This window comes from Mustela erminea, chromosome 13 (assembly GCF_009829155.1).
Source record: "Mustela erminea isolate mMusErm1 chromosome 13, mMusErm1.Pri, whole genome shotgun sequence".
In the NCBI taxonomy this organism is placed as follows: Eukaryota; Metazoa; Chordata; class Mammalia; order Carnivora; family Mustelidae; genus Mustela; species Mustela erminea.
Genome location: NC_045626.1, coordinates 29,991,458 through 30,008,235, shown reverse-complemented (window position 1 = coordinate 30,008,235; position 16,778 = coordinate 29,991,458). Strand labels below are relative to the sequence as shown.

At 37.1% G+C, this 16,778-nt stretch overlaps 1 protein-coding gene across 1 annotated transcript in view; it reads right to left on the bottom strand.

The window, feature by feature from the left end:
* RIT2 (Ras like without CAAX 2) overlaps positions 1 to 16,778 on the bottom strand; it is a 394,146-nt gene that overhangs the window by 192,443 nt on the left and 184,925 nt on the right. The window contains exon 4 of the mRNA XM_032311475.1: positions 9,380 to 9,571. Coding sequence (XP_032167366.1) covers positions 9,380 to 9,571 — 192 coding nt within the window. The remainder of the gene's footprint in view (positions 1 to 9,379; positions 9,572 to 16,778) is intronic.

Below are 16,778 nucleotides of genomic sequence, written 5' to 3'. Positions count from 1 at the left end.
GCCTTGGATCTCAAGTAAACAAAGAACTCTCAAAACTTAATACTAATACTAATAAATAAATGGAATAATCTAATTATACAATAGTCAAAGGACATGCACAGATATTTCCTTGAAGAGGCTATACAGATGGCAAATAAACACATGAAAAGATGTCCAATATTATTAGTCATTGGAGAAACGCAAATTAAAACCATAATGGGATATCACTATACACCTAACAGAATGTCAAACAAAAAATAGTGGTAACATCTAATGTTGGCAAGGGTGAGAAAGTAATGTAAGTACAGACATGTGGACAATACATTGTATCTCCTTTCAAAACTAAAAATAGACCTATCATAAGACTCAGCAATTTCACTCTTGGGCCTTTATCCTAGAGAATTATAGACTTGAGTTTATGCAGGAATTTGTATATAAATGTTTACAGCAGACTTATTTATAATAAATGAAAACTGGAAACTACCCAAATGTCTTTATTTATTTAATTTAAATTTTATTTATTTATTTGACAGAGAGAGAGAGAGAGAGATCACAAGCAGGCAGAGAGAGAGGAGGAAGCAGCCTCCCCGTGAAGCAGAGAGCCGGATGTGGAGCTCCATCCCAGGACCCTGGGATCATGACCTGAGCTGAAGGCAGAGGCTTAACCTACTGAGCCACCCAGGCACCGCCCCAAATGTCTTTAAAGGGTGAATAGATAAACTGTGGTCACATCCAAACTGACTGTGATTCAGTAATAAAAAGGAACACATTATTGATAAAAACAAAACAAACAAACAAAAAAACTTGAGTGTGCTTCAGGATATAGTGCTGACTGAAAAAAAGCCAGTCGCAAAAGGACGTGAAATGGATGTGTAATGGATGATTCCATGTATGTAACAATCATGAAATAAATTTTCATGTAGAGATGGAGAATGGACTGGTGGATGATGGTTGCCAGGAGTTAGGGATTGGGGTAAGTAGGGGTTGCATGTGGTAAAATGAGGAGTAAAATAAGGAGTCTTATGGTAATGGTGCAACTGACTCTATTGATTCTAGTGGTGGTTATGCAAGGTATATTGATGACAGAACTGCACAGAATTATACACATATACCCACAATCGAGTATGTGTAACTGGTGAAGTTCAGTAGGCTCTATGGGCTAAACCAGTATCAATTTCTTGTTTTTGATATTTTATAGTTATCTAATATAAAAATACTGGGGTTGCTAAGAGATGGGTTCACAGGGCTTCTCTACCCATTTGTTTATAATCTCCTGTGCCTGTACAATTATTTTAAAATAAATTTAAAAGCAAGATGGTTATGTAATTTCCTAAACATATGGTTGAATGAACTTAAAGAGTTTCCAGTATGCAAACAGGAAATGTTCCTCTTTCAGAAAACAGGTTTCCTTCACTAACAGAAAGTTCACTTTAGAAACCTTGCTTTTGCTAAAACCTACGTTAGTATCTGTTTTTGCTATTGGAATGAAATCTGAAGATGATTTTCACTTTTATGGAGTGCTATTTACTTCTTTGCGTTACGTCCTTCTGGCTCACGAAAGGTTTCATAGCAACATTGTCTTTGCAGATATCAAGGAAAACCTGTATTTGTAATTCAACTTATATCAATAACATTTTTTTTTGGATTTACAGGATTGTCTTGATCTCTATGATACCTATACGTACACCTGCAGACATACAATGTTTTGTTTGGTTTGGTTTTGCTTTTTTGGATAAAGCCAGAAGTGTGAGAATTGAAAATTATCACAAATGTCAGAGCCTGGCTGACTAGCATACCTAGGGAAGGGCACAGAAAGCTGAAATCTCAGATAGGATAAGAATTTTAAAGCTTCACATACGTGGTGTTCCTTTTCGGGCAGCTCTTTTAAGTGATTGGTTTTTAAGTGATCGAAGCAATTTTGTAATCTTGGATTTCATTTCAGAGCAACAATCTGATTCCCCAAGCAGCTTTTCTTTCCTTTTTTCCTTAAAAAGAAACTTATTTCTAGACGCTTCCACTGACTTGTCAATTTTACAAATGTGGCCAATGATCCACGAAAACCAAACAATTCACTGTAACACCATGTAAATAAGGAAGGGAAGCAAACTGTTATGTCCGTTCAAACTGAATAGACATGACCTCTGTTCCAGTGAAACATGAAACTCCCAAACAGAATGCCACTTAGTCGTAGGTGCCCAATATATGCAGCAAAATTTAGATTTTTTTTTATGACACATTTGACTGGAGAATTGGATTTTCATCACTGTTCTTTTGATATAAGCATTTTTATTTTAAAATTTTTATTTTTATGAATATAGGTGTGTATGTGTGTGTGTGTGTGTGAACGTGCATGTGTTTCTCTTTTAGGTTTCCAATATTTCATTTAAGACTTTGAAAATGTTTATAGGATCTAGATTCTCTCTTATAGAGGCTAAAGTATAAATGGCCTCATGTCTTTTCATCTATATTCCTTCTGGCCCAATGGTTCTCTAGCTTGCTGCAAAATCACCCTATTTGTTCAAATAGATCTTTATACCTACTTCCATTTTTTCCTGATTTATGAGGACCAAGAGCCTGAGAATGTGTTTCCAACAATGTTTCTAGGTTATACAAATTCTTCTGTTTAGGGGAGTATAATTTAATAACCACAGGTCTCATCCAGGGTGAGTTTGTCCATCTATGGAAAAATCAGCTTTCCTGGAATGGCCAATAATCTTTTTTAAGTCTTTCTCATTTATTGCCAGTTTTTATTCAGTTTGACTTCATTCGTGGTCTAATGGAAAAGAAGCACAGATTCTTCCAAAACTTGGTTCAAAATTCATTTACTTCAAGATTGCTATTTCACATCTGAAAGTTAGGAAAATAATTCCAAAATTGATTTTACAAAATCTGTACACCAAAGCCTATGTACTTTAGTTATCAGAAAACTTTCTGGGCTTTACTCCAGTGTTAATTACTCTTCCTTTTGACACAATCCTTACGTATTTCTTTTACTAGTGTTTAACTTGTGAAACAACAGATTAGAAGATAGTAACCCAGAGAGTATTTAAATAATTCAGGTAAGGGATGAAGATGGTAGTACATGGTATTGATTGGGTTCCTTGTTTGTCCCTAGTTTGTACTCAGCACTGTACTAGGTAAACTAGTATCTCATCTAATCTCTTATCTCATCTACCCTACCTGAAAACGTATGAAAGTGGTATTGTCCCTGTCCTACAGAAGCAGACACTGAGACAGATTTTGGAGTACCTGATATTTGTTAGAGACCATCCCTTGTGAAGGAAGGAGTAGGAAGCTGGATTGGGTTGAGGGAGAAGCTGAATGACAACGGAAGTCCAACAATCTTTGCCAAACCAGCATGCGGATCTGGAACAAGATTTGCTTGTCATGGTGTCCCATTGGGTTGCAATGGGTATATATTTATGTCCATACTTCCCTGGAAATGGGCAAGAATGGAAATGGGAAAAGCAGGGCTTCAGACAAAGAGGATTTGTGTAGCTGGGGATGGCCCCAAAGTGGTCTACTGACTATACCTCCTATTTCTGGGCTGGGAGGATGCACTTCTTTGAAGGAGAATTTGGGTGTTCATTGAGTTTGCCACTGATTTGTCCAAGGACACAGTGATTGTCTCAGTGAAAATCCAAACTCAGGACTCTTTGATTCTTCTGAGGATATACTTCGTTATTTTCTGAAAAATATTTGATAAGTATGTGCCTTAAACTTGTCTTGACGAGTCCACCCTGGACATTCACTGTTTTGTGTGACAATGCAACAGCGACCTCAGGTACCACTGAACAATGTAGCAGTTTGTCCCTACATGTGAGGTCTCCAAGCTTCCCTGTAATTTTGTCACCTGTCATCCTGTCAGGGTGCTGCATGAGTACAGAATCCATGAATAGTCTATTGCTTCCACTGAAGCTGCCATCATTCTTCATCTTGATGACTCAATCTCCTGACTGGTCATTTTGCTTCCATTCTCGCCTCCCTCCAACAACTAATTGGAGAATGAAAATGCATTCATGCCACAACTCTGCTCAAATATTTGAAAAGTTATTTCTCTTCCTATGTATGTATGTATAAAAAAGTGCTTGTTACTTACTAAATATTTGGTAAATAAATTGCATGAAAAAATGGTGTTAGCAAAAACAAAACAAGACAAAGTATGTAAGGATCAGAAAACTGATTTAGGTTCAAATTCTAGTTTCAAAACCTATTGAATATAGATAATATACATTAAACTCTAAGCTTTGTTATGCTTTGTTTTCTATCTTAATTGGACTTAATACATTGGCATTTTTAATGAAATGAAATAGCATATAAAGGAAATGTTATGGAAAGTATAAATAGATCTAGATAATTGTTAAATTTAAATGTGTATCCCTATAATATTGCATAAATTATCACAACTCTTCTCCCGTTAAAAAATACACCCTCTTAAAGCCTCTGCCTTCAGCTCAGGTCACGATCTCAGGGTCCTGGGATCGAGCTCCATAGCGGGCTCTCTGTTCAGCGGGGAGCCTGCTTCCCCCTCTCTCTCTGCCTGCCTCTCTGCCTACTTGTGATCTCTGTCTGTCAAATAAATAAATAAAATCTTTAAAAAAAAAAAAAAAAGACACCCTCATCCTTTGGAAAATGTGTTGATATGGATTACCCACCCTATTGATAAAAGATGAAGTACTACTCTTTTGTTTTTCACTTTTTAAAATTTGAGTGGTATTTGCAATTACTGCCTTACAGCATATCCAAGACCCTCTGGTACATATTTATGATATGTGTTTGAAAAAGCGTGTCTTCAAGGCAGACCTTATGAAATTATTCTGAGGGTACCTGATATATATGTACCGGGCCGGCTGGTCATCCCAGCTCCTCCTCCTTTATACTCCATGTCTCGTGCACATAGTCCCACAATTCGTTTCCTCCTCTCTCTACTCCTGTTGGCCCTTCCCACAAGAATTTTCACCATTCACCTGCTCCTTCCTACCTGGTTGTGATGCTTTTTCATTCCACATCCTTCTTCCTCAAAAATGTTGCCCACATTGATCTTTCCTGGTTTTCAGCAACAACTGCACTTATTCATGGTGTCATATTGTTCAATATTTAGTTCTGTTGCTTAATACTATGTTCTTTATCACATGCCTAGATCGTTTCCGAGAAGAGAAAGTCCCTGAGAAAAGAGACTGGATTTTGCTTTTTCCTTTTCTGTGCCACGAAGCCGCCATCGCTTTGCAAAGATAAGCAGAGGCTTGGTAGAACTCTAAATCGATTCATTTTTCTTAACACCGCAATTTCTGATCTCTGAAGCTTTTATAGGCCCCCCTCTTAGTAAAGGAATTGAACCATTTTCATTCAATAGGTAGATCACTGAAGAAGAAACAAGGAGTATTTCACGATCCCAGATCTGCACTTAGAGAATTAGTCAGGCTGTAGAAAGCAGAGTTTCAAGGCTTCAAACTGCATATTAAGCTGCAATTAGATTGTCAATGTTGTAAGTGTTGTCGTAGTCTACCTTCAGGATAAAACAGTTTGTGGTCTGCAACTGATGTAAAACTTTCCTAAACCGGTTCCCAGATCCTTGGAACTCACTCTATTCGTAGACCATATGTACTCTACACAGCTGGCCAGGGTTTTGCAAAAATAAAAAAACAGAAATTATTGCCTTCCACTCCTCAGTTTGACAGTAGAAGGCGTAGTAGGGACAAAGACCATGCAAGCTCAGGGACCTTAATGTAGTCTGGGAATCTAAAAAGGGCTTTATAATAGTCTGGATGAACTTTGGACAAAATTGAGAAAATAGTGCCTTTCAGTAGTTTTGAGCATCATTTCCTTGTCTTTACTTGTCCTCACATTCTTCCTAAGTTCTGGCTATTACTGGCTTGTCTAACAGTTCGACCCCTCCAAAGAGATCCAAAGAGTTAGCATTCTGCTCCTTCCTGCTGCAAGACAATGCAATTGCTTATGTTCTATCCTTTGTGGAACACACTAAGATCCTGAATCTGATATAAAAAGAATTCAAGAAAAACAACAATGGTTTGGACGCCAAAAGTGAGATTTCGAATCAGAAGTGCTGGACATGTCCTCATAGCCCTAACTAGCTATGTGACCTTAAGCAAGTCACTGAATCTTTAAAGCCTCCGATGACTCATAGGTAAGTAGGGTCATAAAGGAACCTAGCTGGTGGCTGTGGTGAAGATGAAATAAAATTCTGTGTGCTCGTACCTGGTATGGAGCCTTGCAATACTAAATGTATCATCAATATCAAAATGAATATTATTCTCAGAGAAAATACTCAACTTTAAACAGAGCCCTTCAATATTTTTGCTTAAAGATGTCACTAATCATGAAGGACATCAGGCACTAGAAGTCATTTCTTTTTCTTGGTAAAAAGGGACTCAGGATTCACCAGAATAGATTCAGAATGCAGCTACCCACTCTACCACACAAGCATGACAAGAAATAGCTCTCATCATCAACACTTTTCCCCAACCTTTTTTAAAAAAATTAACATATAATGCATTATTTGTTTCAGGGGTACAGGTCTGTGATTCATCAGTCTTACACAGTTCACAGCACTCACCACAGCACATACCCTCCCCAGTGTCCACCACCAGCCACCTTATCCTTCCCATCCCCCTCCTCCCAGCAACCCTCAGTTTGCTTTCTGAGATAAAGAGTCTCTTATGGTTTGTCTCCCTCTTGGTTTCATCTTGTTTCATTTTTCCCTTTCTTCCCTATGATCCTCTGTCTTGTTTCTCAAATTCCTCGTATCAGCATCAGCACTTTCCTTTCAGTCACTTTCCATGAGGAGGATTAAGAGCCACCAAGTAAAAACCCTACTTTCTCTGCCTTCTAGCACTGAACATAAACACCAGCATGATTTCCTTCAGAAGCTTCCAGAGCTTAACATTTACTCTAGGACTCTTCACAAAACTCCTTTGAGCTGGAGATGATGCAGGAGTCAGCATCTTCTTGTTTTACATAAAAAAACAAAAACAAAAACAAACCAAAACCCTAAAACAGAGACCTAACCCTCGAAGACTAACTTAAAAAAAAAAAAAAAAAACCCAAACACAAAAAACATGTGATCAGGGTTTTAGTCTTAAATTTGTCACTAACATCATTATTTTATTAAAATCAATCTCTATCCATTTATTTATTTCTCAAATATCTTCATCCATCAACCACTTGCCTTAAAACTACACAGGGCAGTTACAGGATTAAAATAAAGTGTGAACGGAAAGCATTTTGAAAAGGAACAACCACTCTACAATTATAGGAACAATTATTCCCATCACAAACACCACAGCCAGAAGCCAAATTTGCATATCAACACTTCATTATTGGAGATGTTGGTACATGAGCAATTTTAAAAAGATTGTAATTTGAGTTTTCATGGGTTTTGCACTTTCTGTGACTATCTTGTTTATTGCTTTTATCTGAAAGGAAAAGTCTGTCAAATTTGCTAAATTGCTCAGCTTACTCTCATTTTTTGTATTTGTTTTAGTGATGTATATGATGCTGGAGAGTCTCATCACTGCCAATCTGCAATTACCGAGGCTAAGACAGGGGGCCCATTGAAAACCTTTGAACCTAGGAAAGGAGAAGCAGGACCAGGATAGCGAGAGAAAAGCAAATGCCAGCCAGGGCTGGAATCATGGGGAGCAATCATTCTGGAGACAACATGATATACTTTTGCCGGAAGAAGGTTCCCTCATGTTCTCAAATCCCTTAACTTACAAGAGCCACTTGTAGCTCTCCACTGGCCTCCAATTAAAGGTTTGTGTTCTTGAGGAATTCTGAGAAGTGCAGTAAAGGTGGACCTGTAATCACTGTTGGTATACTTCCATCTAAGGGGGCTCCCTCATGTCACTTCCCAGAAGTCCTTAAAAAATAATAATAATAAAAAAAAGTAGACTATTCCCACTCTTCAGAGGAGTATCTGAAAGTTTCACCACTAGACCTATACTTGTCTTCCCGTTTTTGTCAAATATTGCAAAATAGATTTGTATTTAACTGGTGAAATGAACTTGAATTCCCATCTCATAGCCAGGTAACCATCTCATACTAAACGCTGCTTTGGAGAAAGAGAAGCAACAAAGGAAGGGAGGAGAACAAGTACAGGGACTCAAATATCATAGCTGCGAAAATATAGTCAGCTGCCACTTTAACATGTTTAGATTTTCAAATAAAATATAGGAAAAAATGCCACTACAAAAATGTCCTGCACTAAATATAGAAATATGTTTCAGTAGTAAGCATAGATTTATAAGCATTGATTCTTTATGTTATTTTCACTTCAAGAAAATGTAAGATGCATTAGATAGAAAAATCCAAATATATGAAACACTTAACATAGGAGAAAACTGTTTTAGTGAAGATTCTTACCTTAGCAAAAGGATTTATTAGCAGGCTACTTTAAGTCTAAAAATCATTAACTGGAAACATACAAACTATTAAAATCCAGCTCAAATTTAAGGTCAATGCAAATAAAGATAAAGCATCTAAAATTAGAACTCAACCATTCAATTTAGAGAATTTGATTTATAAAAATTTGATTTGCATGCAATATCTTAGTACTTTAACGTAGTACAAAGTAAGTAGTGGCAATAGAATTGTGAGATGATTCACCTGGTTCCTGAGCTAGGTTTTGGTCATTTAATCTCTTTAGGAGTACTAAGGAGCACAAAAAGGACTAAGGACAAAGATGAAGCCAACACAGCTTGCCCATCAGGCTCTGATAGTGTCTGATCAGAGAAGAATATTATATAGTAAACTACATGAAATCTGGCAATGGATCATAACCCGTGGTTTCTGCATTATCAGAAATTAGCCATGCTTTCTGCCTTTTAAATTTTGTTTGGAAAAATGAACTGAGGACCACAATGATACAGCAGAGGCAGCTTGAAGCAGATTGATGGCATATTGTAGGCACTTCTTACTCAACCTGACAAGTGAGGCTTGTTCTGGTTCTGCAGGGTGGGAAGGGTCCTGTGAACTCGAACGGGTAGTGGTCTTTACATGGTAGCTGGATTCCAAGAACAAGCAGTTTAAGTGGTAAATGCAGAATCTGCAGAATTCTTATGGCTCAAACTCTGAATGTCTACAGCTTCATCTCTACTAAACTCTACTGCCTGAAACCAATCATAGGGCCATCCCAGATCTAAGGAGACAGGAGAAACAGATTATGCGTCCTGTTGGAGTGGTGAAGACACTGTAAAGTACCATGTGAGCTGGGATACACTGTGGCCGCTGACACGATCTACCATAATTTCAAAGATTTCTCAGAAAAATCACATGCACCGTTTCTTTGTCATAATTCTCAATACGGACCTTGGAAAGCAGCCATGCTTAACTAAGTACTATGTACCCTTGGAGTGAAGAACAAACAAAATTTGGCACTTACCTGGCGGAACTGTTCTAGGTCAATTTTGTTACCCACCAGCACCAGGGGAATTTCATAGGTGTGGCGGACTTGAAAAATGAGCTCTTTAAACTTGGCAGCTTCCTGGAATGATTGGCGGTCAGTGACGGAGTAGCAGATGATGAATCCCTCCCCGCCTCGCATGTACTGCTCCCGCATGGCTGTGAACTCTGCCTGCAGGGAAAAAAGCAAAATTGTTATGTAATTTAAAACAGTGAGGCCAAGACATCATTAAAATAAAACAAAAGTAGATAAATTATGAAATGAGGTAGTTTGGGTAGAAATTTTATAAAAGTTTATTTCTGGGCTTTGGATATAGAAAAATAGTATGAAGTCTAACTGTACTGTTACGAAATCTGAATGCTTTGAAGTATTCAGAGTGTTGATCTTTAATCATAGAAGATTTGATTCAAAAGATCTTGGGGGAGATATGTTAAACAGCAGGTTAACTAATGAACTATTAGGGATTATATACATCCTTTTAATAGCTTTCTACTTAATGGTCTCGTTTTAGGAAAGGGAATCTAAATTTGTATACTTTAAACTTTAAAACCTAGAGGAACTAATTTTCTCCTCAAAAAGATGAAAAGAAACACGAGTTTAACCTTGATTATCCCTGTGAACGGATGAAGTTATTAGCATAGATAATCCCCGACCCAGTTATGTGCTTGGGTTTTCTTAGATCTGTCTCTCTGAGGGGCATAAACAGAGAGAGATCGACGGCTGAGTCATGGGGCATTTTCCATGTTCTGTTCACTCTGACATCTTCTTCTCTCTTTGCAGAGGACAGGGTCACCTTCTGAAGGTACCTGTGTCCCAACCTAAGAGGCACTGCTGTATCAGCTTTCTATGTGGCAGTCCACCTGAACTACAATTTCTTGGCAACTCAATATTTAGAATTGGGTCTGAGTTGCAATCTGAAACATTCCTCTTAGTCAGAAGTGTCTGTCTTCATTCACTGTTACTCTTCTGATTCCATTGTTAAAATCACAAGGGCTATTTAGACACAAGCAAGGGAAATATAAAAGTTAGACTCTGGCTGTGGAACAAGCCATGCTAAATGATAAAAGAACACAAGAACATAGTGTGATTTGGAAATAAAGTCATCAGAGAAAGATTTACATGAGTTTGAGCTGTATTTGAAGATTTCGAGATACGAATTCTTTTCCCAGCAAGCTATTTATAAGAATTACTAAAATGCCTTCTTCAGAGTAATTGTTAAAACAAATATTAAGTTGATTTAACATGGCTTGACTTTTGAGGGGTAGGAGCATTTAAACAGATCCAGAAATTGTGGAAATCTGGGGTGCTTACAAGTGTAGAGAGAGTAGTAAAGTTAATAGGGTATGGAGTTAGTGGGTCAATCTTTTGAAACATTTCCAGTCAACACAGAATGGGTTCAAATAATATCACTGGGTTCAACCAGTCATTTTAAAGTTTTATAAACTTGAGTCCAGAAAGGAAAAAAGTGAGAGAGAGAGAGAGAGAGAGACTTGCCCAAGTATGAACAGGCAGCTAATGTCAAATTGGTTTGAATAATTTATCTTCTCTGATTCACACTGTCTCAATTTACTTAGTACTAAAGTTTACCTCAATCCTAAATTTCACCATGTAAGTGCCATGTGCTAACACGGAAGAAATAAATCCTACTGGGTCTCAGTTTCTTCATCTCTAAGACCAAATTGGCTTATAAAATTTCTGACATCCCTCCCAGTTCTGGCATTCTCTAATTCTAAAAACCCTTAGCCTCAGTCAGAATCCCATAGCTGATTGTGGACTGACTAGAGTAGTATAGATCGAATTTGCTAAATGTGGTTTCCCTGAGTTATAATGGCATTTTCCAAATAGAAATGGTAGAATCAGTGTAGAAATATATGATATTTTAAAAAATATGAATGGATTTATTACAACAGTGCATATGATCAAAACCATAAAAGCACAAACTGAACAGGAAAAATGTATCTTACGATTTATAGTTCACTGTATTTGCCAATTATGATCTTAAGTATTAAAATTATTTTTAGTTGTCTATTGAAAAATAATATAAACATTGCAAAACATGCAAGAGGTACTGAAATATATAAAATTAATTTTCTCTCCAGACCCAGTATTCTTTTCTAAATGTGTGACAGTTAATAGAAATATATACAGTATTCAGAAATAATCTATGTACATATAAGCAAAGGCTGCTACATTCCACCTTTACATACTTTTTATACTCAAATGGGAACATAATGTACGTAATTTTTACTTTTAACCTTAATTAAGATTTAATATCCCTAATATATATTGGAGATCATTCTATATAAGCACAAATAAGTATTTTTAATGCATGTACTATATTTTATGTAACTAGTTGCCTATGAAGATATTTAGAAATCTTCCTTTTATTCCTATTATCAAGTATGTTGCAATACAGATTCCTAAACATCCACGTTACACAGATGTATATATGAGAAGTAATATTGCTAGATGAGAGAGAACACACATTTTTACTTTGAAGAAATAGTGCCAATCTCACCAAAGATACCGTACCAATAATACTTTCCAGCATTATATAAAAATACCTATTTCTCCTCATTCTCACCCATGTCACTTATCAAATTTTTCTACCTTTTATAATTTTTAGGGTAAATAGTAGAATCTTGTTTCATCTGCATTTATATGAGATTCATATTGAGCATCTCCTATGTTTCTTATTCATTTACAAATTCTCTCCTAGTTATGGTTTTATTTTAAAAATGCAATTTTTATTCTTTGATTTGGGGCTTTAAAAAAATTCTGACTGGAGACATTTCTTTCTATGTGAGACATAAGAAAAAATTCATTTGTGTACATTAAAAATAACTACATCATAGGGAAAAGACTAATAAATTTGATGAAGTCTAACATGTATTAGGAAGACGGGCTAAGTACAGGAAAGTAAAATTCATGGAGAACAATATTGGATAAATGAATGAGTGAATATCCAATTGTTCTGATTAACTAGACTCCATTTCACCTATAAGTTGTATTACTAGATCTACCAGTCCTCTCATCTGCTCTGAACTGAACTCTCCAGGTACAAGGTTCTAGTGTAGGTCTAGGTGAATATTTTAAAGAGGTACTTGTCTGATTTTGCTTTGCACCTAGATGCAAGAGTACATAACTGTGTTTGTGTTCAAAAATTGTCTTTACAATCTGAGCACAGAAACTGGGAAGCACAGTACATGACTTCTAGGTCTGTTACTCAGAATATGTCCTCTAACAAATCACCTAACCCCTCAGTGCCACAATATCCTTCTTTGCCAAAAGGGATTAGGACACACACTTAACCCGTCTTACAGGGAAGTAGAAAGGATCAAATGAAAAAACAGATGTAAAAATGCTTTGATCATTTTTTAAAATACAATACAAATTAAGCCTATTATCATCTCTGGTACAAATCCTACAGAATAGAACCTTTCACTGGGAGTATAAGCATAAAATCCTCTTCAAGCTGCATTAAATATAAATGTAGAAGTATTTTTCAAATATGCTTAATCAGAAAATTAAGGTTTAGGTTGTGCTATTTTTCCCCCTCCAAATAGAAAACTGTTTCCACCAATAAAACAGACATAATTCAGCTATCCCAGTGAAAGGGGAGGATACTTCCTCTTAGCTCACCTCACCCATTCTAACTCTTGTCATAGCTTTCTCTTAAAGATGCACTGGAAGCTGGTGTGGCACAGAAAGTTGAGCAGAATCTCTACAGCTATTATCAACTTAATAATATATGACACTGGAATCACTTTATAAGAAAAATGCTATGTTCAACATGTTGCTTCCGTCTTTATTCACCCATGAATTAAAGATCTCTGTGCTTTATGTTCCGTGTATCCTGAATGTTAATATCTTCTTCATTTGCTTCTTGCTATAAATGAAACTTGTTGGTTAATTATTCAGGAACATGACTAGATTTTATTTGCTATCCATAAGTAGCAAAGTATCTATGAAAAAGACCTATGTGTAAAATGCTACAAATATGACCATTTCTAATACATATATTTTTAGAGAGAGAGAGGGAGTTGGGGGGCCAGGCAGCAAGAGAGAGGAAAAGAGAGAGATCCAAGACGGCACCATGCCTCAAAGAGCCTCGATCTTACAACCCTGAGATCATGACCTGGGCTAAAATCAAGAGCTGGATGCTGAACCGACTAAGCCACCCAGATGCTCCTTTCTCTAAGAATTTCTAAGCTATTCTGAGTACAATGCTGTAGCTTCATCAGTTCCCTTTGATAGGTTTTCTTGCATTAAAATAGGGTGAAAATACTCTTAATTGTGAACACAAAGTGTTCTGATTAATCTCATATCCCAGTCTCTTGATTATCAGAGTATTTTAAGCAGATTTTCAGAAATATAGGGATGGGACCAGGTCCCCATTGTATTCAACGAGTGCCACTAGGATGTATAAGTGCCACATTGTTTACAAAGTGTGCTAGTGTTATGGTCAGGCCAACCCTCAAACGCTTTCTAGCGCAAACACACACATATCCCACTGTCTATGGTTGCCATACTCATGACAGCTATATCTCCATACCAAACTTATGTTCCTAGTACACAGAAAGTAAATAAAAAAATAAATCACTCATGCAGCTGACACTACACCAAGTGATCAGATACATCAACTACCAAAAAAGTCTGGCCCTGTCCCGTTTGACCAAGCAGAAGTGGGCAGGAGGAAACAAATGAAGAGCAATGGAGTACTACACGAACCGCGGGGGTTTAGAAAATGCCAAGAGCATTTTGCAGGAGGAAGGCAAGGAGGACTTGGTGGAAGAAATGGGATGTGTTATTTTTCTTAAATTTTTCACCTGTAAAGGGGTCCTCAACTTTCATGCAATCTTTCTTCTAAAGATATCTATTACCCTTAAACCATCTTTCATGATCCAAAGTCAGCATTTGTATGGCACTTAAATATAGAGGCCTGAATTCCCGTCTATAATTTAGTTTTTGGAGGCTGTCAGAGGAACTAAACCGTTGTCATTGCTTTTGTTTGCATGTTTGTATAAAGAAGGAATTAAACAAAATGAAAATATTAAAGTGATGAAAGTGTAGGTATCATAATTTTGCTGTAATTGATGCAAAGTAGTGGTGGTTCTCCAGTCTCAAACTGAAGCCTTAAAGTAGTTGAGAATGTCCAAATAAAATGGAAACAAAGAACTTTTACAAATGTTGGTAATAAATGGTCAAAGATGGTATCTAAAAGACCAAATGTAATTAACAAATTTATACTATTTTGTAGTTTGCAGAGAACATCACCATGTCCATTATACATTTGTCTATCATTTTCTTTCAATATTTGACACGCCTATATTTTCAGGAATGCATTAAGTCATGGACTACTGCCTAACTCATTCATCAAATATTTATTGAGCACTTATGTGACAGGCATGTCAGATTTCAGATGGCTTAATACATATAATGAAACAGAAATAGGAGTAAATGTGGAAAAGAACAATTAGAAATTAGAACACTGAAACCAAGATAAAGTGGTTTGATCTGCAAATTTGACTCAACTTGTAGACAATCAAAGCTACACTGGGAACATGATCAATTCCATCACTCTTGTGGTCAATAACAAAAACATACTAATGTGTCAGGTGACATGTGTCTCTCCCTGAGCACTTATAGCCGAATGCAGTTTCTCTTATGAGGTTTCAAATAGGGGACAATGCCCTCAATGTCAACAGGATCTGCATTAGCAGGTTTTCTAAGGCTAAGTCCCAAATTCTGTTTTTCAACTTAAATCTTACGAAACATTTTGTGCATTTACTCAATGGTACTGCTGCAACACTCAAGCAGGGTAACAGAAAAGCTTTTTTGTAGAAAATACTGTATGTTAAGATTGTGGGTGACAGTTAAAATATTTGATATTAATGCTGGAAAAAGTAGGAAGTTCTTGATTGTGTGCCTAGATACATCACTGAAGAGTGGCCGATCCATAGTTCCTAAAATCTGGCTATAATGAAGAGTACTCCTACATGTAAGGCTCTCACCTCAGTGCAACTCAAAATAAATGCTGAGGTGGCCCTGCAGGTTATTTAATTCATGGGGCCCGATGCAAAAGGAAAACATGGGAACCCTTGTTCAAAAATTAAACATCTCAAGACAGCAATAGCAGAGTATTAAAGCAAGTGCAGGACCCTCCTTAGCATGGACCCCTGGGTGACTGCACAAATTCCCGGCTCATGAAGCCAGCCTTACTGACGTAGCAGAACCACAAAAGAACATCCGTAGGGAAGAACAATTCCAGAGAGACGGTCTCTGGGCAGGTCTCTGGGCAGGTCTCTCAGCAAAAGAGGCAGTGGCAGTTCTCTGACACTCAGCCACTTCTGAAGCTTCCTGACCCCAGCAAGGGACACAAGACTAGACGATGATAGATATGCATGGTGGCAAGAAGCATGGGATTGAGGAGAAAATGAGGGATATGTGGTAGGGGACTGAAATATGTACCTCATATGGGAAATGTTATTACTGAAAAAGACAGGAGCATGGCATATGTAAAGGGTTGGCATGCTCCTGTTGTTGAGCAAAGGCATATTCTGGAAAGCCCTGACAACCAGGTTTCAGATTTGATGTGATAGGAAAGTAAGAACTCAATTTTTTTTTTTTTTTTTTTTTTGAGGAAAGTAAACTGCAGCTCTATTTCAGTAGGACTGATCTGGCAACAAGAGCAAAGGAAAGAAAAGAAGTTAAAGTCAGGAGAAAAAAAAATGAAGGCTTTTACATAATCCTGAAGTGAATTTCCATGGGGAAAGAAATAAAAGGGGAAATACTTGAATGAGAGGTCACAAAACACAGAAATGGAGAAAAGAGAAATATTTCTGTCATTTCAAGGGATAAAAATGAAAGGCTTGATGTCTACCAGTTTGGGCATGAGAGAGAAGATATGAAAACATACTATTGATGGTTCTATCAATAACACCAGACAATAGGTTGGGTTTTTGCACATGCCCTGACTCATCATTAACTCCCACATTAGATAGTGGGGAAAAAAAAGAGGAAAGCAGAGATATTAAATGATATGGCCAAAGTCCTAGAGCTGCCAATTAGGAAATCAGAGACATATCATTGTCACACTTCTTCTCCAAAGACAAATTAAATTAAACATAGCACCTGTTTTTGTAGCTCTGGAGCCTGGGAAACTACGGAAGTAGGATCAGAAAGAAGTGGATTGAGAAAGTTAGTAATTTAAGGCCCTTTTTGTCTCACACAGATTTGCCCTTGTCTGATTGGAGTTGACACTGGACAACTGAAAGGAACAGTCCACAAGAAACTGGAAATCAGGTTTATGGGAAATAATAACTAAAGGTAGGGAGAGTGAAAAAGCCACACTCAGGAGACACATCTTTTGGATTGA